This window comes from Balaenoptera ricei, chromosome 8, assembly GCF_028023285.1.
Source record: "Balaenoptera ricei isolate mBalRic1 chromosome 8, mBalRic1.hap2, whole genome shotgun sequence".
Classification (NCBI taxonomy): Eukaryota; Metazoa; Chordata; class Mammalia; order Artiodactyla; family Balaenopteridae; genus Balaenoptera; species Balaenoptera ricei.
In genome coordinates, this window is record NC_082646.1 from 7,751,435 (window position 1) to 7,779,188 (window position 27,754).

General features: G+C 39.5%; 1 protein-coding gene and 1 long non-coding RNA gene across 4 annotated transcripts in view; one reads left to right on the forward strand and one right to left on the reverse strand.

The window, feature by feature from the left end:
- Window positions 1-27,754, forward strand: part of LOC132369564 (uncharacterized) — a 139,057-nt gene that overhangs the window by 49,136 nt on the left and 62,167 nt on the right. For all 3 annotated transcript variants that reach the window (XR_009504449.1, XR_009504447.1, XR_009504448.1), the window contains exons 3-4: window positions 7,893-7,931; window positions 13,890-13,955. This is a non-coding gene — a long non-coding RNA (uncharacterized LOC132369564). The remainder of the gene's footprint in view (window positions 1-7,892; window positions 7,932-13,889; window positions 13,956-27,754) is intronic.
- On the reverse strand, window positions 9,220-11,942 carry PATE1 (prostate and testis expressed 1). Its single transcript, XM_059929238.1, is given in 3 exon segments — window positions 9,220-9,353; window positions 10,130-10,300; window positions 11,858-11,942. Coding segments are annotated over 3 exon segments (390 nt in total).

The following is a 27,754-nucleotide window of genomic DNA, read 5'->3' on the forward strand; positions in this document are numbered from 1 at the left end:
TGGTAGATTCTTCCATTCAGGGTTGTTTAATTAGTTTATATGAATAGAATGGAGATACTAGCAGCAGGTTGCACTTGTGAAATGATTCATGGGGGACTTACTGTGATGTGTGGTTAGTGTCTAGAATGGTCTCAAATAAGTCAAAACTAGAAACTAAGAGGAAGCGTCACATTAATAAAGAGATACAACGTGAGGAAGGTAACTGGTAGCAGGAAGAGTAGCAGGTACAGGCTGAGTGATACAGATGTGATATCACACATTTATAGCTAAGCTTGAAGTGACGATTCCTAAAGCACTGTGGCAAAGCCCCTAGAGTTTCATCGTATCCAGAAGACTCCAGGTCTGGTCTTCCTGAGCCTGTCCTGTATGTTTCCCATCTTGGATTTTCATGAGATTCTGACTCCCCTTTGCCCCATGTTACAACACCCCATCACCCCCTAATTTTCAACTCCATTCTTTATATTTTATAGAACAAACAACAAACAAATGGGAAGTAGAGAGAACAGTGAGGGAGGCCAGACCCTGAGCAAGTGCAGTAGTTCTAGATTCAGGTCCCGAATTCTCTTCCAGCCAAAGATCCCTTGGTTGGTGGTGGACCTAAGCTGGCAAAACTGATCAAAGAAGACAAACCAACTGTACAGAACTTTCAATCTGGAGGGTTATTAATATCAGGAAAAACAGGGTTTCTTTTGTATAAATGTGTGTAAAAATCATAGATTTCCAATAGAAATGTGTTCATTATTGAAAAATTGTCAGGAAATCACATCTCAAAACTTTTGATTGCAAATTTTATACAAGTTGCACTTGTATTGGAATCCAGGGACCTGGCTCTAAAACCTCAGTGGGCTCTGTCCAGAGATATTATATGATCTGGGGCTTCCAATTTGACTTTATGTTTTAATGGACTGGGCTCTAAAACAACTGCTGAATGTTTCAAAACACGCCTTGTGAGTATTCAACACATGTATGTGGATTTCTTGATTTATGCTTGTAAGGTGCTGCTAATGGTGACAAAGAGAAACTGGAAAAATGAAAAATTATTTTTACTCTTTCAGCCATTTGGATATATATTTATTTGTTGTTCTATTGTGGATTCGCTGGGGCAGGGAAACCTGCCCATGGGCCCTCAGGCAGAGGTACTAGCCACCAGGAAGGATGTTATGAGCTGCAACTGGGAAGAGGCTGTGAGTCAGGAGGCTGAAGGTGTTTGCTGTGGAGTTCTTGGGTTGATTTTAAAGCTTTGCTTAGGACTGTCTAGGTAGGACTATGGTCTCTCAGTTGGGACAAGTTGGAGGCTAGCAGTATAGTTTATGGATCTCCACAATTTCCATTATAAAAAAAGCAGAACAAGTAGGATAGTAAAAAGAAAATGCCATATAAAAAATCAGGGTCTACTAGAATAGCCTAAGCCCTCAAAGATCTCAGAAATATAGAAGTATGCCACTAACATTCCTTCTGCAAAAATGAGCTACATTCTGTGCAAGAAAGGAGCTGTAGGTAGAAATGAATTGAGCAGGGTAAAAAGACTAAGGAATAGGCAAAAGTTCAATTATTGGTAGGAGAGGAAACAAGAGGTAGCAAGTCCTGGAAATTATTATGGAGGTTTCTTTACAAAGATAAAAACCAATTAACCACTTTGCTTTCAGTGCATTCAAGAGATCTAGCTAGGAAATCACCCCTGGTCCAGTTCCATCCCCGACATAAGAATCTGCTTCCTTACGGGAAAAATACCTTTAATTTAAATATGTATGACATAAAAAGACTGCAAATGAACCTCATATAATAATATGTAAGAAAAGTAAATTGAATACCATATTAGGGAAAACAAAGCAATACCGGAAGAACATGTCTCTAAAATGGAAACTCAATGTGACATTTCAAAGTTAACCAAAAGAAAAGAAATGGGGGAAATGATAGAAACTATGAAAAAGCAGCATGAATCAAAATAAAAATAGGTTCAGAAACTTCTTTAAATGTCAATGGACTAAACGCTCCAATCTAAAGATATAGAGTGGCTGATTGGATGAAAACAAGCCTCAACAAATTTAAGAGGATAAAAATCATACCAAGCATTTTTTCCAACCACAGCGGTATGAAACTAGAAATCAATTACAGAAAGAAAAAGGGGGAAACCACAAACACATGTATACTAAACAACATCCAACTAAAAAAACCAATGGGTCAATGATGAAATCAAAGAGGAAATCAGAAAATACCCTGAGACAAATGAAAATGGAAACACAATTTTCCAAGATCCATGGGATGCAAAAAAAAACAGTTCTTAGAGGGAAATTTATAGTGATACAGGCCATCCCAAATAAACAAGAAAAAACTCAAATAAGCAATGTAAACTACCACCTAAAAGAAAAAGAAGAATAAACAAAGCCCAAATTGAGCAGAAGGAAATAATAAAATCAGAGAGGAAATGAATAAAATAGAGACCAAAAAGAAAAACCAATAGAAAAAAAAAATCAATGAAACCCAGTGCTGGTTTTTTGAAAAGATAAAAAGAATTGACAAACCTTTATCCAGGCTCACCAAGAATAAAAGAGAGAGGGCTCAAATGAACAAAATAAGAAATTAAAGAGGTGAAATAACAATCAATACCATAGAGATACAAAAAATCATAAGAGAATACTATGAACAGTTATATGCCAACAAATTGGACAACCTAGAAAAAAATGGACAAATTTCTAGAAACATACAAGCTGCCATGACTGAATCAAGAAGAAGCAGGCAATTTGAAGAGGCAGATCATGAGAAGTGAAATTGAATTTATAATAATAATGATAAAAAACCTCCCAGGAAATGGAAATAAAAGTCCAGGACCAGGAGGCTTCACAGGGGAAGTCTACCAAACATATAAAGACATACTTATCCTTCTCAAACTATTCCAAAAAAAAAAAAAGAAGAAGAGGGAACACTGCCAAATTCACTTTATGATACCACCAACATCCTGATAGCAAAACCAGGCAAAGACACTACAAAAAGGAAAATGTCAGGCCAATATATTTGAGGAATATAGATGCAAAAATTCTCAACAAAATATTAGCAAAACTAATCCAACAATATATAAAAAGGATCATACACTGTGACCAAGTTGGATTTATTCCAGGGTCACAAGGATGATTCAGCTTTCACAAATCAATCAATGTGATACACCACATTAACGAAAGGATGGATAAAAATCACACTATCATCTCAATAGATGCAGAAAAATATTTGACAAAATTCAGCATCCATTCATGATAAAAATTCTCATCAAAGTTGGTGTAGAGAGATCATATCTCAACATAATAAAGGCCATTTATGACAAACCCACAGCCAACATCACACTCAAGTGAAATCTGGGACTTCCTGCTAAATTCAGGAACAAGACAAGGTTGCCCACTCTCGCCACTTCTATTTAACAGAGTATTGGAAGTCCTAGCCTGAGCAATCAGAAAAAAAAAAAAAAAAGAATACCCAAATTGGAAGGGAAGTGTTAAAGTGTCATTATTTGCAGATGACATGATAACTTCATACAGAGAACCCTAAAGTCTCCACCCAAAAATAGTTAGAACTAATAAATGAATTCAGCAAAGCTGCACGATACAAGATTAATAAACAGAAATCTGTTTCTTTTCTATACACTAACAATGAAACATCAGAAAGAGAAAGTAAAAAGACAATTCCATTTAAAATCGCATTGAAAAGAATAAAATACCCAGGAATAAACTTAACCAGGAGGTAAAAGACCTATACCCTGAAAACTATAAATCATTGATGAAGGAAATTGAAGATCATACAAATAAATGCAAAGATATCCCATGCTCTTGGATCAGAAGAATCAATATAATTAAAATGACCACACTGCCCAAAGCAATCTACATATTTAATGCAATCCCTATCAAAATACCCAGGACATTTTTCACAGAACTAGAACAAATAATCTAAAATTTATATAGAACCACAAAAGACCTTGAATTGCCAATGTGATTGTGAATAAAAAGAATAAAGCTGGAGGTATAATCCTCCCAGGTTTCAGACTATACTACAAAGCTATAATAATCAAAACAATTGATATTGGCACAGAAACAGACACATAGCTAAATGGAACAGAATAGAGAGCCCAGAAATAAACTTATGTCCCTATGGTCAATTATCTACAACAAAGGAGGCAAGAATATACAATGGAGAAAAGACAGTCTCTTCAACAATGGTGCTGGAAAAACCAGACAGCCACATGTAAAACAATGAGATTAGAACATTCTCTCATGCCATATACAAAAATAAAATGGTTTAAAGACCTAAATGTAGGACATGAAACCATAAAGCTCCTAGAAGAGAACATAGGCAGAACACTTCTTAGTAGAAATTGTAGCAATAATTTTGGAACAGTCTCCTAAAGCAAAAGAAATAAAAGCAAAAATAAACAAATGGGACCAATTTAACCTAAAAGCTTTTTCATGGCAAAGGAAACCACTGACAAAGCGAAAAGACAATCTATGGATTGGGAGAAAATATTTGCAAAAGATTTGACTGACAATGGGTTAGTATTCAACATATACAAACAGCTCGTACAACTCAGTATCAGAAAACAAACAATCTGATTTAAAAATGAGCAGAAGACCTAAATAGTCATTTTTCCAAAGAAGACACACAAATGGCCAACAGACACATGAAAAGATTCTCAACATTATTAATCTTCAGAGAATGCAAGTTAAAGCCACAATGAGATATCACCCCACACATGTCAGAATGACTATTATCAAAAAGAACACAAATAACAAATGCTGGTGAGGGTGTAGAGAAAAGGGAACCCACTGCTTGTGGGAATGTAAATTGGTGCAGCCACTGTGGAATACATTATGGAGGTTTCTCAAAAAACTAAAAATAGAACTACCATGCGACCCAGCAATTCCACTCCTGTGTATATATCTGGAAAAAACAAAAACACTAATTTGTAAAGATACATGCGCCCCAGTATTCAGAGCAACATTATTTACAGTAGTCAAGATATGAAAGCAAGCAACCTAAGGGTCCATCAGCAGATGAATGGGTAAAGAAGGTTACTTAGCCATAAAAAAGAATGAAATTTTGCCATTTGCAGCAACATGGATGGACTTGGAGGGTATTATGCTAAGTGAAATAAGTCATACAGAGAAAGACAAATACTGTATGATATCACTTATATGAAGAATCTAAAAACTACAGCAAACTGGTAAATATGACAAAAAAGATGCAGACTCACAGATATAGAGGACAATCTAGTGGTTACCAGTGGGAGGATGGAAGGTTGGAAGGGCAATATAAGGGTAGGGGATTAAGACGTACAAACTATTATGTATAAAATAAGCTACAAAGATATATTGTACAACACAGGGAATATAGCCAATACTTTATAATACGTATAAATGGAGTATAACCTTTAAAAATTGTGAACCACTATACTGTCCACCTGTAACTTATACAATACTGTACATCAACTATATCTCAATTTTAAAAAAGGTAGAAGAGGCAAAAGAAAAAATAGATAAATTGGAATATGTCAGAATTTAAAATTCTGTGCATCAAAGGACAGAATCAACAAAGTGAAAAGGCAACTCATGGAATGGCAAATTGTATACCTGATAAGAGATCATATTCAGAATGTATTAAAAAAAAAAACTCCTATAACACAGCAACAAAAAAGACAGCCAGCTGATTAAAATGTGGACAAAAGGACTTGAATTCCTCCAAAGAAGATACACAAATGGCCAATAAGCACATGGAAAGGTGCTCAACATCACTAATCATTAGGGAAACGCAGATAAAAGCCACAATGAGGGCTTCCCTGGTGGCGCAGTGGTTAAAAATCTGCCTGCCAATGCAGGGGACATGGGTTCGAGCCCTGCTCCGGGAAGATCCCACATGCTGCAGAGCAACTAAGCCCGTGCGCCACAACTAATGAGCCTGCGCTCTAGAGCCCGCGAGCCACAACTACTGAGCCCGAGTGTCACAACTACTGAAGCCCACGTGCCTAGAGCCCATGCTCTGCAACAAGAGAAGCCACCGCAATGAGAAGTCTGCGCGCCACAGCGAGGAGTAGCCCCCGCTCGCCGCAACTAGAGAAAAGCCCGCATGCAGCAACGAAGACCCAACGCAGCCAAAAATAAAAATAAATAAATTTATATATAAAAAAAAAAACCACAGTGAAATAACACTTCACACCCATTAGGATGGCTACTACCATAAAAACAGAAAATGACTAGTGTAGGTAAGGATGTGGAGAAATTGGAGCTCTAGTACACTCTGGGTGGGAGTGTGAAATTATGTAGCTCCTGTGGAAAACAGTATGGCAGTTCCTCAAAAATTTAAACATAGAATTACTATATGATCTAACAATTTCACTTCTGGATATATACCCTAAATAATTGAAAGCAGAGACTTGAACAGATTCTTGTACACCTATGTTCATTGTAGTATTATTTGCAATAGCTAAAAGGTGGAAGTAACCTAAATGTCCATCAATGGATGAATGGATAAACAAAATGTGGTATATACCTACAATAGAATATTATCTGGCATTAAAAAAGGAGGGAAATTCTGGCACATTCTACAGCATAGATGAACTTTGAGGACATTATGCTAGTGAGATAAGTCAGTCACAAAAGGACAAACACTGGATGATTGCACTTCTATGAGGTGTCCAATATAGTCAAACTCAGAAACAGAAAGTAGAATGTGCTGCCAGGGGATGGGGAGTATTGTTTGATGGATACAGAGTTTCGGTTTTGTAGGATGAAAAAGGTGGATGTAGGATCCATGTGGAGATGGATGGTGGTGATGGTTGTATAGCAACATGAAAGTACTTAATGCCACTGAACTGTATATTTTAAAATGATTAAAATGGTAAATTTTGTTTTATGTATGTTTTACCACAATAAACAACAACAACACAGTGACAATAGTAGCACAAGAAGCAGAAGTGAGTAAATGGAATCAAATTCTTACAGTGTTCTTGGGTTGCTAATAAGGTGGTAAATGTACTAATTTAAGGTAGACTGTAAAGAGTTAAGTATGCATAACTATTAAAAGAATTATTAAAGAATGTATAATTAAAAAGGTAATAGAGAAGATAAAATGACAAATACTAGATTAATCTTAAAGAGTCCAAGAAAGATAAGAATGAGAAAATATTCTATAGCCGCACAAAATACAAAATATTTTTTGTCATAAAGCAGGTTCTGATAAATAAATACATTGAGAACATCCACAAAGTATCATTCTTATTCTCTTATCCATGGGGAGAAAGTTATAAAAAAAAATTTTTTATTATGTTTTTTTCCCTTACCAAAAGATTCTTTTAAGAACCTTGACTTCAAAGATTGTTGCACTCTTCCATGAAACCGGCTATCTTAATTAACAATCTGCTATGCCAGAAATAAAACTTAGACATGACTTTTTCTGAATTTATACATTGTTCTAAGTTTCTTTGTTAAGACTTTGGCATTTATTCTTTCTCCCTTTATGCTTTTCATGCTCTTTCTCACTGGAAGTGCTTAAAGATTTGTCATCTTTCATAGTCTTTAACTTATGTTTTACTATATATAACTTATGTTTTACTATATTTAGCTTATGTTTTTCCTTATTTCTTAGGCCTGTACTCTGTAAGCCTTTCTATTCTATGGTCATCTTTTCTACATCTTCTTCTTTCTTACTGTATTCTGGGAGAGTTCCTCATTCTGGTCTTCCAACTGCCTAATTCTTTGCTCATCTTTTTCAAGAAATACATATAATATTTCATCTATTGTGGGCTTTTTTTTTGATTTGTTACATTTTATACCAAATATTCCCACCTGTTTATTTTTTATTATTTTGTTTCAACTCACATGTTTAATTATCTCTTTATATTTTCTTTCTTGCTTTAGATACCATGAGGATAGCCATCACGACTGCGGTATCCTAAGGTGAGCAGTGCCTTAAATACAGGACTTTTTAAATAAATATTTGTTGACGAAATTAAGGAAGGGTTTGGAGAGGAGAGAAAGAAGAAAACACAATATGGGTATGGAAGAAATGTAACTTTCTTTATGATATTTTTATAATATTAATTAATCACCCTTTTCAGGCCTCATCCTACCAGTTTGTCAGGAATCAGTAATCAATCCTTGTGAGCATACATTTTCCAACCCCTATTTTTTCCCAGGAAGGGAAAAAGAGGAAAGGAAGGGAAGGAGCAGGGAAAAGAATTGACCTATCCTCTTTCTTTTCTGAAGCAACTTGGGTATTCAGTGAAAGCACTAGGTTGTGTAACAACCGGCAGGATGTACGTGCTGGAACTGTACAAGCGGAAGACCTGAGCGTGTGTGAGGTGGAGGTGGGTGGTGAGGAAAGGCATCTGGTCGTGGGGACAGCTCTCCACAGAGATTGCTGCTGAGATGTCTAGTGGACAGACCCACGTGGCTTCCTCAGGCCCCACAGACCTCAGCTTCCTCCATGCCACGCCTCAGGCATGGGAATATTTGTGTGGCTACTTCTGGTCTCATCTCCTTGGAAGCATACTACAGCTCTTCCCTGTCTAGGGGTTGATGCCTTCCTATGAGTTTGCCAGGGAAGCAGAGTGCAAATACTATCTCTAGAATTCCAGGCATGCCTTCTCCTTTTCTTCTCCAACCCCCAACTCCATAGAGCGTCTTCTTCTACAAGGCAGAAAATCTTTTTCTCTTCATAGCTCTTTAACAAACTTCTTTCTATATTCTGCCCTGCTCCTCACTCTGGGAATAGCATTCATGAACAAAATTTATGAAGACTTAAGTCATCTCTTTTCATGTTGCCCCCTCCCTCCCCATGAGGCCAGAGTTATACGCTTTAATTGGAATGAGATAAGAAGAACAATACCAAGAGAAAAAAATGAAAATATTCTGTCACAGCAGGAAGGGAAGGAGCAGGGAAAAGAACTGACCTATCTTCTTCCTTTTCTGAAGCAACTTGGGTATTCAGTGAGAGCACTAGGTTCTGTAACAACCTGCAGGATGTGTTGATCTTGTATTCAAGGTGTTCCCTACCCCTCACCCACCCAGGGGCCAAGGCAGAGAATCTATTGATAGAAAAAGAGAGGGCTTTTTCTTACATATGCAGAAGGCAGAGCCATATGTTTGCAATCTGAAATGTGTTTTTTTAGAAAATCATTGTGAAGAGGTGGTGCCAACAATGTCACCCACCCAGAGACTGGAGCCAGAAAAGGACCAGTGATTTCTAGAGGTCTTCATTGCACAAGTCACGGCTCCTGCAGCACCTGAAGTTCACCAGATAGACACTCCATTTTATATTGTTCACATTAGCACAGTTCTTTAGGCAGCCCCTAAAGGTTAACCAGGGTGTACCATCATCTGCAGAAGGAGGAGAAACAGATCAGCAAAGAGGTTTCTGGAAAAACAAACAAACAAACAAAAAGACACCTTCTTTCCAGCCTGCACCAGCATACAAAAACAACCTTGTGTAGTTCAAGGCTCCGTTATTCAAATGTGAAGAATCGGAAGATGTTGGAATTTGGGGGTTTCCCAAAAGAAAAGCGATAGCAGAGTAGTTAAAAAAAAAATTCCTGGATATGGGGATGTAATGACAGCAGCAATTCAAAGATTGCCCAAGCTGGATGTTTCCACTGAGAATGTTAACACTGGTTTAAGTAAGGGTTAGAAATACTAAGGAATCGCTCAGCACAAAGGCTAGGAAAACTGAGAAATCATGATGTCTTACCCATGAAAAGCCATTTAGTCAATATTTATTGCTGACACTGGCCCCTCTATTTTCACAGTTTAAAACCACCCACAAGGAGGTCCAGGCAGGGACAAAGACAAAGAACTGCCCTCCCCACTCCAACATCCAGCTGTTCTCCACTGGCCGAACTGTGCCTCTCCTTTCCCCTCAATTGTCTCCTCTGTTTTCTTCAGGCTTCTCAAAATATTGATTCCATAGCTACAGACCCCCACCCCTTAGAGACTACCTCTATCTATTTTTCATTATGGCATGCGATGGGGTAGAGATAGTCAGTCATCCCAGGGTTGAGACTGCCTGAGCTAAAGTAAGGTCCCACCTTTTTACTATGACTAAAGTATCCCTGTCTGCTTCCTCTGCCCCTTCCTCCTTCCCCAAACCCACAACTTACTTCTGAAAATCCTCCCAGTTGTGCAAGCCTCTTCCATTGTTGCAGTACATATTCCTCTACCTCTGGAACACTTCTCTCCTGGAAACTGGAGGTGGCACATCCTACACTGAATAATTTCTATAATTTGGGCCAGAGAGTAGGGAAATCGAAGTGAGAGAGGGTCTCACACTGCTATGAAAGGACCCACCTCCCCTTTCAAATTTGAAGTCCGCTGGGAGCCCCGAGGGCTTTGTCAGAGACTCATTAAACTTGGGCATCGGGCTTCCCTGGTGGCGCAGTGGTTGAGAAAACGCCTGCCAATGCAGGGGACACGGGTTCGAGCCCTGGTCTGGGAAGATCCCACATGCCGTGGAGCAACTAGGCCCGTGAGCCACAATTACTGAGCCTGCGCGTCTGGAGCCTGTGCTCCGCAACAAGAGAGGCCGCGATAATGAGAGGCCCGCGCACCGCGATGAAGAGTGGTCCCCACTTGCCGCAACTAGAGAAAGCCCTCGCACAGAAACAGACCCAACACAGCCATAAATAAATAAATAAATAAATTTTAAAAAAAACATGGGCATCTACCTCTATTAAAATAGGCTAAGTCAAAAGAGGGGCTAAAGTTTATGGTCTCAGAAGTTTTAGCCTGCAAAACAGGTGGAGGGCTAAGGAAAAGGGGAACAAAATCAAAACTGAGATAATCAGGTCAGGTCTTCTTCATACTCACCAGGAATACGGTGTTCACCAACAAATAGTTCATGGACTGTGCTGGCAAAGAGAAATAAAACATATCTGCAATTTTCTCTAAGATTTACCCTTGCCTAAGGTCACTGTAAGCCTTGTAACACATGAGGCCCATCCTGCACTCTTAACCTGGAGACACTCTAGGCTCTTATGTCCCTCCAAAGCCTAGTCCCCCATCACGTGGCATATCTGCACCTCTCCCTCTTTTCAATTCTCTTCACCTCTAGAGGGCCTCTCAGCCTCCCCTACCCATCTCTTAGGATACAGCACAGACTCAAAGGAAAAAGATAAATGCACATTTTGTGTGTGTGTGCCTCATTCCCTTCTTTTTAATTGACCTATGTGACTTTCTTACCTACATGCGCCTGGAAGCTGACAAGGGGGAAAGCATCTGAAATCCATGAAATTGCTACACTTTGGATTTAGCCAGCTAGTGCCTTAAAAATCAACATTCCACTTCCCCCTTTCCCTTTTTCTTGCTTTTTAATACACTCATCCTTAGCCTTGTCAACTGCTGCTCATGTTTTTTCATCAAACTTAAAATCAGCTCCCATCCCAGCCCAATCCTGCTGGAAGAAGTTGTTGAGTGCTGAAATTCAGGGTCTGTCTCTGGATTCCTTTCAACCCTCAGTGCTCGTCCTACCCCTTTCATCTCCTCCCTCCCCCCAAATTCCCCATCCCACACCACTGATCCATTTCTACTCACTTCCATGTTCTTTGTCTGCAAATGACCCGTACAGTACTGTTGGAAAAAAAAAAAGATACACTCTCTGAAGACCTCATTTTACAAACCTCACCTCACAGCTTCTGTGAAAATCTTTTCAATTCCTTTATAATCTACCTGTTTCCTTCTGCAAGAGCAGACTAAGACTTTGGTGAAGGTCCCAGGGACATGATGCGTTGTGGACAAAAGTCATGGCATCAGAATGACAGCTTCTGTTACCATATGGCTCTCATAAGAGAACTTCTGTCATGCGAACCCCGACCCATTCCAGGATCCTGGACACGTGTCTCCAACTGTCAACCATAGGGACTCACCTCTACAGCAGCAGAGGAGGATGGGGAGTCCCAGCAGGAGGGAGTTGTCCATTTTGGAGGGAGAAAACAGCAGGTTAGAGCAGGAAGCTGCAAGGTGCCTGTTTATATATCTACCAGGTTGGGCTTCCCCAGGAAGGGCTAGGGGTGGGGACATTGCAGAAGTCCTTCAAAGGTATTTCCTGCTCCTAGAGAAACCAGGGACTCTAAAATTTTTTCTTTTTGGCAAATTGTGGGGAAGAGGGACTGCCTAGGTAAGTCCTGGACCCGATTTATTTCAGTCCTAGCATTCAGGATTTTTGATGCCATGTTCTGTGGTCTTTTCATTATACCACACTGTGGGAGAATACAAGGATCAATCCGGGCTAGATGGCTTAGATTCAGAGCCATTTACACTGAGATGCTCATTCAAGCTGAGAGAATATATGAGTGTAAATAATTGGAATGCAGGAAGTCCAAAAGAGGGCTAAGCACAGAGCCTTTAAAACTCAGTACTATAGGGAATGGGGAAGAGAGGTGGAGAGGTTAGATTCAGACGCCTTGACAGAGGATAATCATGAAGGAAATAGTTTCCCACTGTCAATCATCCTGGAACAAATTAAACCCTGGGGTAGAAAATGAGAGCTGAGGGGGAAACTGCTTCCCGTACTTGGAGTTCCCGGTGGTTGAGACTTAGACTTTTACTAAGAGAGAGGTTTGAGATTACTTCACCTGGAGGGAGGTAAGCTGGTCCTTCCCACTTGATGTCGAGCCAGGAATTGGGGTGGGGGGTTACCTCAACTCTGAGAATGACTAGGTAATCAGTTAGGGTGGTGATTGAATGTAAAATGCCTGTAGAGGGGATTGAGCCTGTGGATTCTAAGAATAGCTGTATTTAGTATCTCATTCTAAGTTTTCTGTTAGTTTCCTTCAGTTATTCCTATACCTTCCAAAAATTGTGATGGGAGTTGCAGCTTAGTCTGTGCTGTCATTGCAAGGAGTTGAAGGAAGGGTCTGTGCCCATGCTTAGGGCAAAGAAATACAGGGGAAAGAAACAGCAACCTGAAGGAAGCAGACTGCAATAGAGCACACTATAGGTCTACAGCAAAGTGGGGTAGTAGTCTAAGACGGATGTTGGCTGAAGAGGCAGGGACAGCAAGAGTGACGTATGGAAGAGATGCTCTCCAGAATATACTGGGGGTTGTTACTACACGCCCAAAGAGCAAATGGACATTTCCATACAGGGAGGAAGGAGGAAGGGGATATAACTAGTTAACTGCTTACTTGTGGCACTGAGGACTCTGGTGAAGCTTTGAAATAACACCATGAAGTAATCATGTATTACTCTCTAACATACACACACACACACACACACACACACACACACACACACTCGACATCACTGGTTTTTGTGTTCTGCATATTCACTAGAAGATCTTTCCCTTTCCCTCCTTTCAATGCCCTGAAATTTAGCATCTTCTCTTACACCTATACATTTCTTTCTTCGACTTTTTGAGATCTCCCCTCCTTTCCTTCTAGGAATTCCATATTTAATTCTTTGACTAATGGCGGCACACACGAAAGAAGGGAAGGTTTTCTTCCTCTGCCCCACAAGAAACTGTCTCCTCACTTAATTACACTCTGATGATATTATTTTACCACTTCTCCTAAAGCAGAAATTGCCCCCTCTCAGCTTTACTGATCCACCTGAATTACTTGCTTATATTTGAACCCTATTTTATTGACTTACTTTTCTCCTAAAATCTCCTCAAATTCACACTTCCAGTCTTAGTGTCCCATAATACCTGATTTTCTTACTGGGCCACATTCGATACCTTTTCTCAGTGCTCCTAATCCTTTTTCCTATCCTCTTAGGGCACCCCAAAATAATTATTCTTATGTCATAAATTACAGACCCATGACTTAAAAGTGTTCAGGAATGAATTCCTTTTGCCTATTGCCCCAAACCTCATGTGGAGTCTGTATGACCCCTTTACTCATGATACCCTTCTCTCCATCACAGAGTTCTGGAGGTCCAGTTAGTCCAGAAGAGTAGCCCTGGATTTTCCTCAACTCTGAGAGTGACTAGGTGAGTACTCAATTACATCTTTATGTATATGATTAGAAGATGTTTAGATTATGCGCTAGGATTTTTGGTTTGCATCTCCAACGTTACCATGCAAAACAATAAAAATGATGTTTCTTGAATGGAAATCCACTTTCCAATCGGTTACCATTATTTTCAAAAGCCATAGATCCACTCTCCATGGTGAATACAGTAAAAATATCCTGAAATTCATTGGTAATAGAAGTATTTTCACACAATGACATTTTTGGATAGGTTAATGGAGCTGGTGGTGCGTGCCAGGATTTGATTTGAGGAAAGAGATCTCACCTTAGGCAGATGCCACATGTGATGAGGAAGGTCAACAAGATGAAGAACCACAGTTACTGTTCCAATGCAGCCCAATGACCTTAAGCTCCTGGGGTTTTCCCAGTACCCACAGGATTTATACCAGTGATCTGGCAGGAAAAGAACAATTTCTTCTAGATCAGGGTTTGAAGGAACAGTCAGATCAGAAAATCTTGTCTCTTTTCCCTCAAGCAAGGGAGCAGCACAGTTCTGGCTGACTGAGACTACACAAAACCAGAGAAGTTCTACCCTCTTGAGGGATGTGAAAATGGAAATTTCAGACAATATGTGCAGATCCAAGAAAGAACATGAAAGAAGTGTCTCTGGGGAGACCTTCTGTGCATATTCTTTTCTACCATGAGACCCAGCATCCCCGAGGATTGGCTGGGAGTCTCAGAATTGTTCAATACGTCCATAGTTCCCTAGATAGTTCATTCCTAGAGTGCTGGGGCCTGGAGTAGGTAACGTGGATGTTAAAGTAACTAGGGAGGCAGTCAACAGTGAAGAATAATCTACCCATTGTTCCTGTATAGCTTACAGCTCAAATAAAATGTTCTGTACTTTCAATGTGCTGTTTCAACGACTCTACTATCACCAGGAGAGCTCTATGTATTTATTTATTGAATTTTTGAATTATTTTATTTTTTTATACAGCAGGTTCTTATTAGTTATCCATTTTATACATATTAGTGTATATATGTCAGTCCCAATCTCCCAATTCATCACACCACCGCCACCCCTGCTGCTTTCCCCCCTTGGTGTCCATACGTTTATTCTCTACATCTGTGTCTCAATTTCTGCCCTGCAAACTGGTTCATCTGGACCATTTTTCTAGGTTCCACATATATGCGTTAATATACGATATTTGTTTTTCTCTTTCTGACTTACTTTACTCTGTATGACAGTCTCTAGATTCATCCACGTCTCTACAAATGACCCAGTTTCGTTCCTTTTTATGGCTGAGTAATATTCCATTGTATATATGTACCACATCTTCTTTATCCATTCGTCTGTCGATGGGCATTTAGGTTGCTTCCATGGCCTGGCTATTGTAAATAGTGCTGCAATGAACATTGGGGTGCATGTGTCTTTTTGAATTATGGCTTTCTCTGGGTATATGCCCAGTAGTGGGATTGCTGAGTCATATGGTAATTCTATTTTTAGTTTTTTAAGGAACCTCCATACTGTTCTCCATAGTGGCTGTATCAATTTACATTCCCACCAATAGTGCAAGAGGATTCCCTTTTCTCCACACCCTCTCCAGCATTTGTTGTTTGTAGATTTTCTCATGATGCCCATTCTAACTGGTGTGAGGTGATACCTCATTGTAATTTTGATTTGCATTTCTCTAATAATTAGTGATGTTGAGCAGCTTTTTATGGGCTTCTTGGCCATCTATATGTCTTCCTTGGAGAAATGTCTATTTAGGTCTTCTGCCCATTTTTTGATTGGGTTGTTTGTTTTTCTAATATTGAGCTGCATGAGCTGTTTATATATTTTGGTGATCAATACTTTGTCCGTTGATTCGTGTGCAAATATTTTCTCCCATTCTGAGGGTTGTCTTTTCAGCTTGTTTGTAGTTTCCTTTGCTTTGCAAAAGCTTTTAAGTTTCATTAGGTCCTATTTGTTTATTTTTGTTTTTATTTCCATTACTCTAGGAGGTGGATGAAAAAAGATCTTGCTATGATTTATGTCAAAGAGTGTTCTTCCTATGTTTTCCTCTAAGAGTTTTATACTGTCCGGTCTTACATTTAGGTCTCTAATCCATTTTGAGTTTATTTTTGTGTATGGTGTTAGGGAGTGTTCTAATTTCATTCTTTTACATGTAGCTGTCCAGTTTTCGCAGCACCACTTATTGAAGAGACTGTCTTTTCTCCATTGTATGTCCTTGCCTCCATTATCATAGATTAGTTGACCATAGGTGCATGGGTTTATCCCTTGGCTTTCTATCCTGTTCCATTAATCTATATTTCTGTTTTTGTACCAGTACCATATTGTCTAGATTACTGTAGCTTTGTAGTATAGTCTGAAGTCAGGGAGTCTGATTCCTCCAGCTCTGTTTTTTTCCTCAAGACTGCTTTGGCTATTCGGGGTCTTTTGTGTCTCCATACAAATTTTAAGATTTTTTGTTCTAGTTCTGTAAAAAATACCATTGGTAATTTGATAGGGATTGCATTGAATCTGTAGATTGCTTTGGGTAGTATAGTCATTTTCACAATATTGATTCTTCCAATCCAAGAACATGGTATATATCTCCATCTGTTGGTATCATCTCTAATTTCTTTCAGCAGTGTCATAGTTTTCTGCATACAGGTCTTTTGTCTCCCTAGGTAGGTTTTTTTTTTTTTTTTTTTTTTTTAATTTTTTTTTAAACATCTTTATTGAAGTATAATTGCCTTACAATAGTGTGTTAGCTTCTGCTTTATAACAAAGTGAATCAGTTATACATATACAATATGTTCCCATTTCTCTTCCCTCTTGCATCTCCCTCCCTCCCACCCTCCCCATCCCACCCCTCTAGGTGGTCACAAAGCACCGAGCTGATCTCCCTGTGCTATGCGGCTGCTTCCCACTAGCTATCTATTTTACATTTGGTAGTGTATATATGTCCATGACACTCTCTTACCCTGTCACATCTCACCCCACCCCCTCCCCATATCCTCAAGTCCATTCTCTAGTAGGTCTGTGTCTTTATTCCCGTCTTGCCACTAGGTTCTTCATGGCCTTTTTTTTTTTTCCTTAGATTCCGTATATATGTGTTAGCATACTGTATTTGTTTTTCTCTTTCTGACTTACTTCACTCTGTATGACAGACTCTAACTCCATCCACCTCATTACAAATACCTCCATTTCATTTCTTTTTATGGCTGAGTAATATTCCATTGTATATATGTGCCACATCTTCTTTATCCATTCATCTGTCGATGGACATTTAGGTTGCTTCCAGGTCCTGGCTATTGTAAATAGAGCTGCAATGAACATTGTGGTACATGACACTTTTTGACCTATGGTTTTCTCAGGGTATATGCCCAGTAGTGGGATTGCTGGGTCGTATGGTAGTTCTATTTGTAGTTTTTTAAGGAACCTCCATACTGTTCTCCATAGTGGCTGTATCAATTTACATTCCCACCAACAGTGCAAGAGTGTTCCCTTTCCTCCACATCCTCTCCAGCATTTATTGTTTCTAGATTTTTTGATGATGGCCATTCTGACCGGTGTGAGATGATATCTCATTGTAGTTTTGATTTGCATTTCTCTAATGATTAATGATGTTGAGCATTCTTTCATGTGTCTGTAGGCCATCTGTATATCTTCTTTGGAGAAATGTCTATTTAGGTCTTCTGCCCATTTTTGGATTGGGTTGTTCGTTTTTTTGTTATTGAGCTGCATGAGCTGCTTGTAAATCTTGGAGATTAATCCTTTGTCAGTTGCTTCATTTGCAAATATTTTCTCCCATTCTAAGGGTTGTCTTTTGGTCTTGTTTATGGTTTCCTTTGCTGTGCAAAAGCTTTTAAGTTTCATTAGGTCCCATTTGTTTATTTGTGTTCTTATTTCCATTTCTCTGGGAGCTGGGTCAAAAAGAATCTTGCTGTGATGTATGTCATAGAGTGTTCTGCCTATGTTTTCCTCTAAGAGTTTGATAGTGTCTGGCCTTACACTTAGGTCTTTAATCCATTTGGAGTTTATTTTTGTGCATGGTGTCAGGGAGTGTTCTAATTTCATACTTTTACATGTACCTGTCCAATTTTCCCAGCACCACTTATTGAAGAGGCTGTCTTTTCTCCACTGTATATGCTTGCCTCCTTTATCAAAGATAAGGTGACCATATGTGTGTGGGTTTATCTCTGGGCTTTCTATCCTGTTCCATTGGTCTATATTTCTGTTTTTGTGCCAGTACCAAACTGTCTTGATTACTGAAGCTTTGTAGTATAGTCTGAAGTCAGGGAGCCTAATTCCCCCAGCTCCATTTTTCGTTCTCAAGATTGCTTTGGCTATTCGGGGTCTTTTGTGTTTCCATACAAATTGTGAAATTTTTTGTTCTAGTTCTGTGAAAAATGCCAGTGGTAGTTTGATAGGAATTGCATTGAATCTGTAGATTGCTTTGGGTAGTAGAGTCATTTTCACAATGTTGATTCTTCCAATCCAGGAACATGGTATATCTCTCCATCTATTTGTATCATCTTTAATTTCTTTCATCAGTGTCTTATAATTTTCTGCATACAGGTCTTTTGTCTCCTTAGGTAGGTTTATTCCTAGATATCTTATTCTTTTTGTTGCAATGGTAAACGGGAGTGTTTTCTTAATTTCACTTTCAGATTTTTCGTCATTAGTGTATAGAAATGCAAGCGATTTCTGTGCATTAATTTTGTATCCTGCTACTTTACCAAATTCATTGATTAGCTCTAGGAGTTTTCTGGTAGCCTCTTTAGGATTCTCTATGTATAGTATCATGTCATCTGCAAATAGTGACAGCTTTACTTCTTCTTTTCCGATTTGGATTCCTTTTATTTCTTTGTCTTCTCTGATTGCTGTGGCTAGGACTTCCAAAACTATGTTGAATAATAGTGGTGAGAGTGGGCAACCTTGTCTTGTTCCTGATCTTAGTGGAAATGGTTTCAGTTTTTCACCATTGAGGACAATGTTGGCTGTGGGTTTGTCATATATGGTCTTTATTATGTTGAGGAAAGTTCCCTCTATGCCTACTTTCTGCAGGGCTTTTATCATAAATGGGTGTTGAATTTTGTCGAAAGCTTTCTCTGCATCTATTGAGATGATCATATGGTTTTTCTCCTTCAGTTTGTTAATATGGTGTATCACATTGATTGATTTGCGTATATTGAAGAATCCTTGCATTCCTGGGATAAACCCCACTTGATCATGGTGTATGATCCTTTTAATGTGCTGTTGGATTCTGTTTGCGAGTATTTTGTTGAGGATTTTTGCATCTATGTTCATCAGTGATATTGGCCTGTAGTTTTCTTTCTTTGTGACATCTTTGTCTGGTTTTGGTATCAGGGTGATGGTGGCCTCGTAGAATGAGTTTGGGAGTGTTCCTCCCTCTGCAATATTTTGGAAGAGTTTGAGAAGGATAGGTGTTAGCTCTTCTCTAAATGTTTGATAGAATTCACCTGTGAAGCCATCTGGTCCTGGGCTTTTGTTTGTTGGAAGGTTTTTAATCACAGTTTCAATTTCAGTGCTTGTGATTGGTCTGTTCATATTTTCTATTTCTTCCTGGTTCAGTCTCGGCAGTTTGTGCATTTCTAAGAATTTGTCCATTTCTTCCAGGTTGTCCATTTTATTGGCATAGAGTTGCTTGTAGTAATCTCTCATGATCTTTTGTATTTCTGCAGTGTCAGTGGTTATTTCTCCTTTTTCATTTCTAATTCTATTGATCTGAGTCTGCTCCCTTTTTCTCTTGATGAGTCTGGCTAATGGTTTATCAATTTTGTTTATCTTCTCAAAGAACCAGCTTTTAGTTTTATTGATTTTTGCTATTGTTTCCTTCATTTCTTTTTCATTTATTTCTGACCTGATCTTTATAATTTCTTTCCTTCTGCTGACTTTGGGGTTTTTTTGTTCTTCTTTCTCTAATTGCTTTAGGTGCAAGGTTAGGTTGTTTATTCGAGATGTTTCCTGTTTCTTGAGGTAGGCTTGTATTGCTATAAACTTCCCTCTTAGCACTGCTTTTGCTGCGTCCCATAGGTTTTGGGTCGTCGTATCTCCATTGTCATTTATTTCTAGGTATTTTTTGATTTCCCCTTTGATTTCTTCAGTAATCACTTCATTATTAAGTAATGTATTGTGTAGCCTCCATGTGTTTGTATATTTTACAGATCTTTTCCTGTAATTGATATCTAGTCTCATAGCGTTGTGGTCGGAAAAGATACTTGATACGATTTCAATTTTCTTAAATTTACCAAGGTTTGATTTGTGACCCAAGATATGATCTATCCTGGAGAATGTTCCATGAGCACTTGAGAAAAATGTGTATTCTGTTGTTTTTGGGTGGAATGTCCTATAAATATCAATTAAGTCCATCTTGTTTAATGTATCATTTAAAGCTTGTGTTTCCTTATTTATTTTCATTTTGGATGATCTGTCCATTGGTGAAAGTGGGGTGTTAAAGTCCCCTACTATGATTGTGTTGCTGTCGATTTCCCCTTTTATGGCTGTTAGTACTTGCCTTATGTATTGAGGTGCTCCTATGTTGGGTGCATAAATATTTACAATTGTTATACCTTCCTCTTGGATCGATCCCTTGATCATTATATAGTGTCCTTCTTTGTCTCTTGTAATAGTCTTTATTTTAAAGTCTATTTTGTCTGATATGAGAATTGCTACTCCAGCTTTCTTTTGATTTCCATTTGCATGGAATATCTTTTTCCATCCCCTCACTTTCAGTCTGTATGTGTCTCTAGGTCTGAAGTGGGTCTCTTGTAGACAGCATATATATGGGTCTTGTTTTTGTATCCATTCAGCCAGCCTGTGTCTTTTGGTGGGAGCATTTAATCCATTTACATTCAAGGTAATTATCGATATGTATGTTCCTATTCCCATTTTCTTAAATGTTTTGGGTTTGTTATTGTAGGTGTTTTCCTTCTCTTGTGTTTCTTGCCTAGAGAAGTTCCTTTAGCATTTGTTGTAAAGCTGGTTTGGTAGTGCTGAACTCTCTCAGCTTTTGCTTGTCTGTAAAGGTTTTAATTTCTCCATCAAATATGAATGAGATCCTTGCTGGGTAGAGTAATCTTGGTTGTAGGTTCTTCTCCTTCATCACTTTAAGTATATCCTGCCACTCCCTTCTGGCTTGCAGAGTTTCTGCTGAAAGATCAGATGTTAACCTTATGGGGATTCCCTTGTGTGTTATTTGTTTTTTTTCCCTTGCTGCCTTTAATATGTTTTCCTTATATTTAATTTTTGACAGTTTGATTAATATGTGTCTTGGCGTGTTTCTCCTTGGGTTTATCCTGTATGGGACTCTCTGTGCTTCCAGGACTTGATTAACTATTTCCTTTCCCATATTAGGGAAGTTTTCAACTATAATCTCTTCAAATATTTTCTCAGTCCCTTTCTTTTTCTCTTCTTCTTCTGGGACCCCTATAATTCGAATGTTGGTGCGTTTAATGCTGTCCCAGAGGTCTCTGAGACTGTCCTCAGTTCTTTTCATTCTTTTTTCTTTATCCTGCTCTGCAGTAGTTATTTCCACCATTTTATCTTCCAGGTCACTTATCCTTTCTTCTGCCTCAGTTATTCTGCTATTGATCCCATCTAGAGTATTTTAAATTTCATTTATTGTGTTTTTCATCATTGCTTGATTCCTCTTTAGTTCTTCTACGTCCTTGTTAAATGCTTCTTGCATTTTGTCTATTCTATTTCCAAGATTTTGGATCATCCTTACTATCATTATTCTGAATTCTTTTTCAGGTAGACTACCTATTTCCTCTTCATTTGTTAAGTCTAGTGTGTTTTGACCCTGCTCCTTCATCTGCTGTGTGTTTTTCTGTCGTCTCATTTTGCTTATCTTACTGTGTTTGGGGTCTCCTTATCACAGGTTGCAGGTTTGTAGTTCCCGTTGTTTTTGGTATCTGTCCCCAGTGGCTAAGGTTGGTTCAGTGGGTTGTGTAGGCTTCCTGGTGGAGGGAACTAGTGCCTGAGCTCTGGTGGATGAGGCTGGATCTTGTCTTTCTGGTGGGCACGTCCACGTCTGGTGGTGTATTTTGGGGTGTCTGTGGCCTTATTATGATTTTAGGCAGCCTCTCTGCTAATGGATGAGGCTGTGTTCCTGTCTTGCTAGTTGTTTGGCATAGGGTGTTCAGCACTGTAGCTTGCTGGTCATTGAGTGATGCTGGGTCTTGATGTTGAGATGGAGATCTCTGAGAGATTTTTGCCGTTTGGTATTACGTGGAGCTGGGAGGTCTCTTGTGGACCAGTGTCCTGAAGTTGGCTCTCCCACCTCCGAGGTACGGCCCTGATGCCTGGCTGAAGCACCAAGAGCCTTTCGTCCACACGGCTCAGAGTAAAAGGGAGAAAAAATAGAAAGAAAGAAAGAAAGAAAGGAAGGAAGGAAGGAAGGAAGGAGGAAGGAAGGAAGGAAGGAAGGAAGGAAAGAAAGAAAGAAAGAAAGAAAAGAAAGAAAGAAGCTATAATATAGTGAAGTAAAATAAAGCTATTGTAAAGCAAAGCTATACAGACAAAATCTACCCCAGAAGCATATACATATACACTCACAAAAAAAAAAAGGAAAAGGGGAAAAATTAATATATCCTGCTCCCAAAGTCCACCTCCTGAATTTGGGATGATTCGTTGTCTATTCAGGTATTCAACAGATGCAGGCACATCAAGTTGTTTGTGGAGTTTTAATCCGCTTCTTCTGAGGCTGCTGGGACAGATTTCCCCTCCTCTTCTCTGTTCGCACAGCTCCTGGGGATCAGCTTTGGATTTGGACCCGCCTCTGCGTGTAGGTCGCCTGAGGGCGTCTGTTCCCCGCCCAGACAGGACGGGGTTAAAGGAGCAGCTGCTTCGGGGACTCTGGCTCACCCAGGCCGCGGGGAGGGAGGGGTACAGAGGAGGCAGGGCGAGCCTGCGGCGTCAGAGGCCGGCGTGACGTTGCAGCAGCCTGAGGCGCGCAGTGCGTTCTCCCGGGGGATGTTGTCCCTGGATCACGGGACGCTGGCAGTGGCGGGCTGCACGGGCTCCCGGGAGGGGCGGTGTGGAGAGTGACCTGTGCTCGCACACAGGCTTCTTGGAGGCGGCAGCAGCAGCCCCAGCGTCTCACGCCCGTCTCTGGGGTCCGCGCTGATAGCCGCGGCTCGTGCCAGTTTCTGGAGTTCGTTTAGGCGGCGCTCTGAATCCCCTCTCCTTGCGCGCCGCGAAACAAAGAGGCAAGAAAAAGTCTCTTGCCTCTTCGGCAGCTGCAGACTTTTTCCCGGACTCCCTCCCGGCTAGCTGTGGTGCACTAACCCCTTCAGGCTGTGTTCACGCAGCCAGCCCCAGTCCTCTCCCTGCGACCGAAGCCCGAGCCTCAGCTCCCAGCCCCGCCCGCCCCGGCGGCTGAGCAGACAAGCCTCTCGGGCTGGTGAGTGCTGGTCAGCGCCGAGCCTCCGTGCGGGAAGTGCGGGAATCTCTCCGCTTTGCCCTCCGCACCCCTGTGGCTGCGCTCTCCTCCGTGGCTCCGAAGCTTCCCCCCTCTGCCACCCGCAGTCTCTGCCCGCGAAGGGGCTCCTAGTGCGTGGAAATCTTTCCTCCTTCACAGCTCCCTCCCACTGGTGCAGGTGCCGTCCCTATTCTTTTGTCTCTGTTATTTCTTTTTTCTTTTGCCCTACCCAAGTACGGGGGGAATTTCTTGCCTTTTGGGAGGTCTGACGTTTTCTGCCAGCGTTCAGTGGGTGTTCTGTAGGAGCAGTTCCACGTGTAGATGTATTTCTACTGTATCTGTGGGAAGGAAGGTGATCTCCGCGTCTTACTCTTCCGCCATCTTCTCTCCTCCCTCCCTAGGTAGGTTTAATCCTAGGTATTTTATTCTTTTTGTTGCAGTGGTAAATGGGAGTGTTTCCTTAATTTCTCTTTCAGATTTTTCATCATTAGTGTGTAGGAATGCAAGAGATGACTGTGTATTAATTTTGTATCCTGCAACTTTACCAAATTCATCGATTAGCTCTAGTAGTTTTCTGGTGGCATTTTTAGGACTCTCTATGTATAGTATCATGTCATCTGCAGTGACAGTGTTACTTCTTCTTTTCCAATTTGTATTCCTTTTATTTCTTTTTCTTCTCTGATTGGCATGGCTAAGACTTCCACAACTATGCTGAATAAGTGGTGAGAGTGGACATCCTTGTCTTGTTCCTGATCTTAGAGGAAATGCTTTCAGATTTTCACCATTGAGAATGATGTTTTCTGTGGCTTTGTCATACATGGCCTTTATTATGTTGAAGTAGGTTCCCTCTATGCCCACTTTCTGGAGAGTTTTTATCATAAATGGTGTTGAATTTTGTCAAAAGCTTTTTCTGCATCTATTGAGATGATCATATGGTTTTTATTCTTCAGTTTGTTAATATGGTGTATCACATTGATTGATTTGCATATATTGAAGAATCCTTGCACCCCTGGTATAAATCCCACTTGATCATGGTGTATGACACTTTTAATGTGTTGTTGGATTCTGTTTGCTATTATTTTGTTGAGGATTTTTTCATCTATATTCATGAGTGATATTGGTCTGTAATTTTCTTTTTTTGTAGTGTCTTTGTCTGGTATTGGTATTGGGGTGATGGTGGCCTCATAGAATGAGTTTGGGAGTGTTCCTTCCTCTGCAATTTTTTGGAAGAGTTTGAGAAGGATGGCTGTTAGCTCTTCAAATGTTTGATAGAATTCACGTGGGAAGCCATCTGGTCCTGGACTTTTGTTTGTTGGAAGATTTTTAATCACAGTTTCAATTTTATTACTTGAGATTGGTCTGTTCATATTTTCTGTTTCTTCCTGGTTCAGTCTTGGAAGGTTATACCTTTCTAAGAATTTGTCCATTTCTTCCAGGTTGTCTATTTTATTGGCATAGAGTTGCTTATAGTAGTCTCTAAGGATGCTTTGTATTTCTGTGGTGTCTGTTGTAACTTCTCCTTTTTCATTTCTAATTTTGTTGATTTGAGTCCTCTCCCTCTTTTTCTTGTTGAGTCTCCCTAATGGTTTATCAATTTTGTTTATCTTCTCAAAGAACCAGCTTTTAGTTTTATTGATCTTTGTTATTGTTTCTTTATTTCTATTTCATTTATTTCTGCTCTGATCTTTATGATTTCTTTTCTTCTGCTAACTTTGGGTTTTGTTTGTTCTTCTTTCTCTAGTTCCTTTAAATGTAAGGTTAGATTGTTTATTTGAGATTTTTCTTGTTTCTTGAGGTAGGCTTGTATTGCTATAAACTTCCCTCTTAGAACTGCTTTTGCTGCAACCCATAGGTTTTGGATTGTCGTGTTTTCATTGTCATTTGTCTCTAGGTATTTTTTGATTTCCTCTCTGATTTCTTCAGTGATCTCTTGGTTATTTAGTAACGTATTGTTTAGGCTCCATGTGTTTGTGTTTTTTATGTTTTTTTCCCTGTAATTGATTTCTAATCTCAAAGCGTTGTGGTCAGAAAAGATGCTTGATATGATTTCAATTTATTAAATTTACTGAGGCTTGATTTGTGACCCAAGACGTGATCTATCCTGGAGAATGTTCTGTGCGTACTTGAGAAGAAAATGTAATCTGCTGTTTTTGGATGAAATGTCTTATCAATATCAGTCAAATCTATCTGGTCTATTGTGTCATTTAAAGCTTGTGTTTCCTTATTAATTTTCTGTTTGGATGATCTGTCCATTGGTGTAAGTGAGGTTTTAAAGTCCCCCACTATTATTGTGTTACTATTGATTTCCTCTTTTATAGCTGTTAGCAGTTGCCTTATGTATTGAGGTGTTCCTATGTTGGGTGCATATATATTTATAATTATTATATCTTCTTCTTGGATTGATCCCTTGATTGTTATGTAGTGTCCCTCCTTGTCTCTTGTAATGTTCTTTATTTTAAAGTCTATTTTATCTGATAGGAGTATCGCTACTCCAGCTTTCTTTTGATTTCTATTTGCATGGAACATCTTTTTCCATCCCCTCACTTTCAGTCTGTATGTGTCCCTAGGTCTGAAATGGGTCTCTTGTAGACAGCATATATACAGGTCTTGTTTTTGTATCCATTCAGCGAGCCTGCATCTTTTTGTTGGAGCATTTAATCCATTCACGTTTAAGGTAATTATCGATATGTATGTTCCTATTACCGTTTTCTTAATTGTTTTGGGTTTGTTTTTGTAGGTCCTTTTCTTCTCTTGTGTTTTTCACTTAGAGAAGTTCCTTTAGCATTTGTTGTAGAGCTGGTTTGGTGGTGCTGAATTATCTTAGCTTTTGCTTGTCTGTAAAGCTTTTGATTTCTCCGTCGAATGTGAATGAGATCCTTGCCGGGCAGAGTAATCTTGGTTGTAAGTTTTTCCCTTTCATCACTTTAAATATATCATTCCAGTCCCTTCTGACTTGTAGAGTTTCTGCCGAGAAATCAGCTGTTAACCTTATGGGAGTTCCCTTGTATGTTATTTGTCGTTTTTCCCTTGCTGCTTTCAATAATTTTTCTTTGTCTTTAATTTTTGCCAGTTTGATTACTATGTGTCTTGACATGTTTCTCCTTGGGTTTATCCTGTATGGGACTCTCTGCATTTCCTGGACTTGGGTGGCTATTTCCTTTCCCATGATAGGGAAGTTTTCTACTATAATCTCTTCAAATATTTTCTTGAGTCCTTTCTCTCTCTCTTCTCCTTCTGGGACCCCTATAATGTGAATGTTGTTGCATTTAATGTTGTCCCAGAGGTCTCTTAGGCTGCCTTCATTTCTTTTCATTCTTTTTTCTTTATTCTGTTCCACAGTGGTGAATTCCACCATTCTGTCTTCCAGGTCACTTATCCATTCTTCTGCCTCAGTTATTCTGCTATTGATTCCTTATAGTGTATTTTTCATTTTGTTTATTGTATTGTTCATCTCTGTTTGTTCTTTAATTCTTCTAGGTCTTTGTTAAACATTTCTTGCATCTTCTCGATCTTTGCCTCCATTCTTTTTCTGAGGTCCTGGATCATCTTCACTAACATTATTCTGAATTCTTTTTCTGAAAGGTTGCCTATCTCCACTTCATTTAGTTGTTTTTCTGAGATTTTATCTTGTTCCTTCATCTGGTACCTAACCCTCTGCCTTTTCATCTTGCCTATCTTTCTGTGAATGTGAGAATTTTTTCTAAGGGTGGCCTCAGCTAAGGAGAAATAAGGGATTCCTCTTTTACTTTCCAAGGTAAATTCATCAGTCATGAAGGTCATGCTCAGAGACCAGCAGTCCCATGGTAGCATATAACCTTCTGTTTTACTGAGTTTACTACTTACATTGAGACTATCCCTGACCAGTTTACTGAAGCACATTCCCCCTTCTTATTTCCTCTCTCTCTCTCTCTCTCTCTCTCTCTCTCTCTCTCTGTGTGTGTGTGTGTGTGTAGCTGTGGGAAGCAAGCTGGGAGAAATCTGTTATTTTAAAAATGTTGCAGAACTTTCCTACCATGTTTCAGCTGCCTTATTCTGATTCATCATTTCTTGCTTGCTGTAGACAAACCTTAGACAAAGTGGATTGCAATGAATTTTGCTCTTTTGGTCAGTGTTTCTGTGGAGGGACAGTCCTTTCAAGCTCCCTCGTCTGTCATTTCCACTGATGACGTCTCCAGGCCTCCTCAAAAAGTATATTTTAAAATAATTAAATAGCTCATAAGTATTAATTTAGTCCTCACAATTATTCTTGATAGATACCATTGTTTATTTTTTTTTCTGGGTAAAAAACCCCTAAGGATAGAGAGGTTAAAGGACACACACAGGGTCACACAACCAGCAAGTGGAGAATCCAGGTTTAAACAGAGTTTCATCCAACACTGAGCAT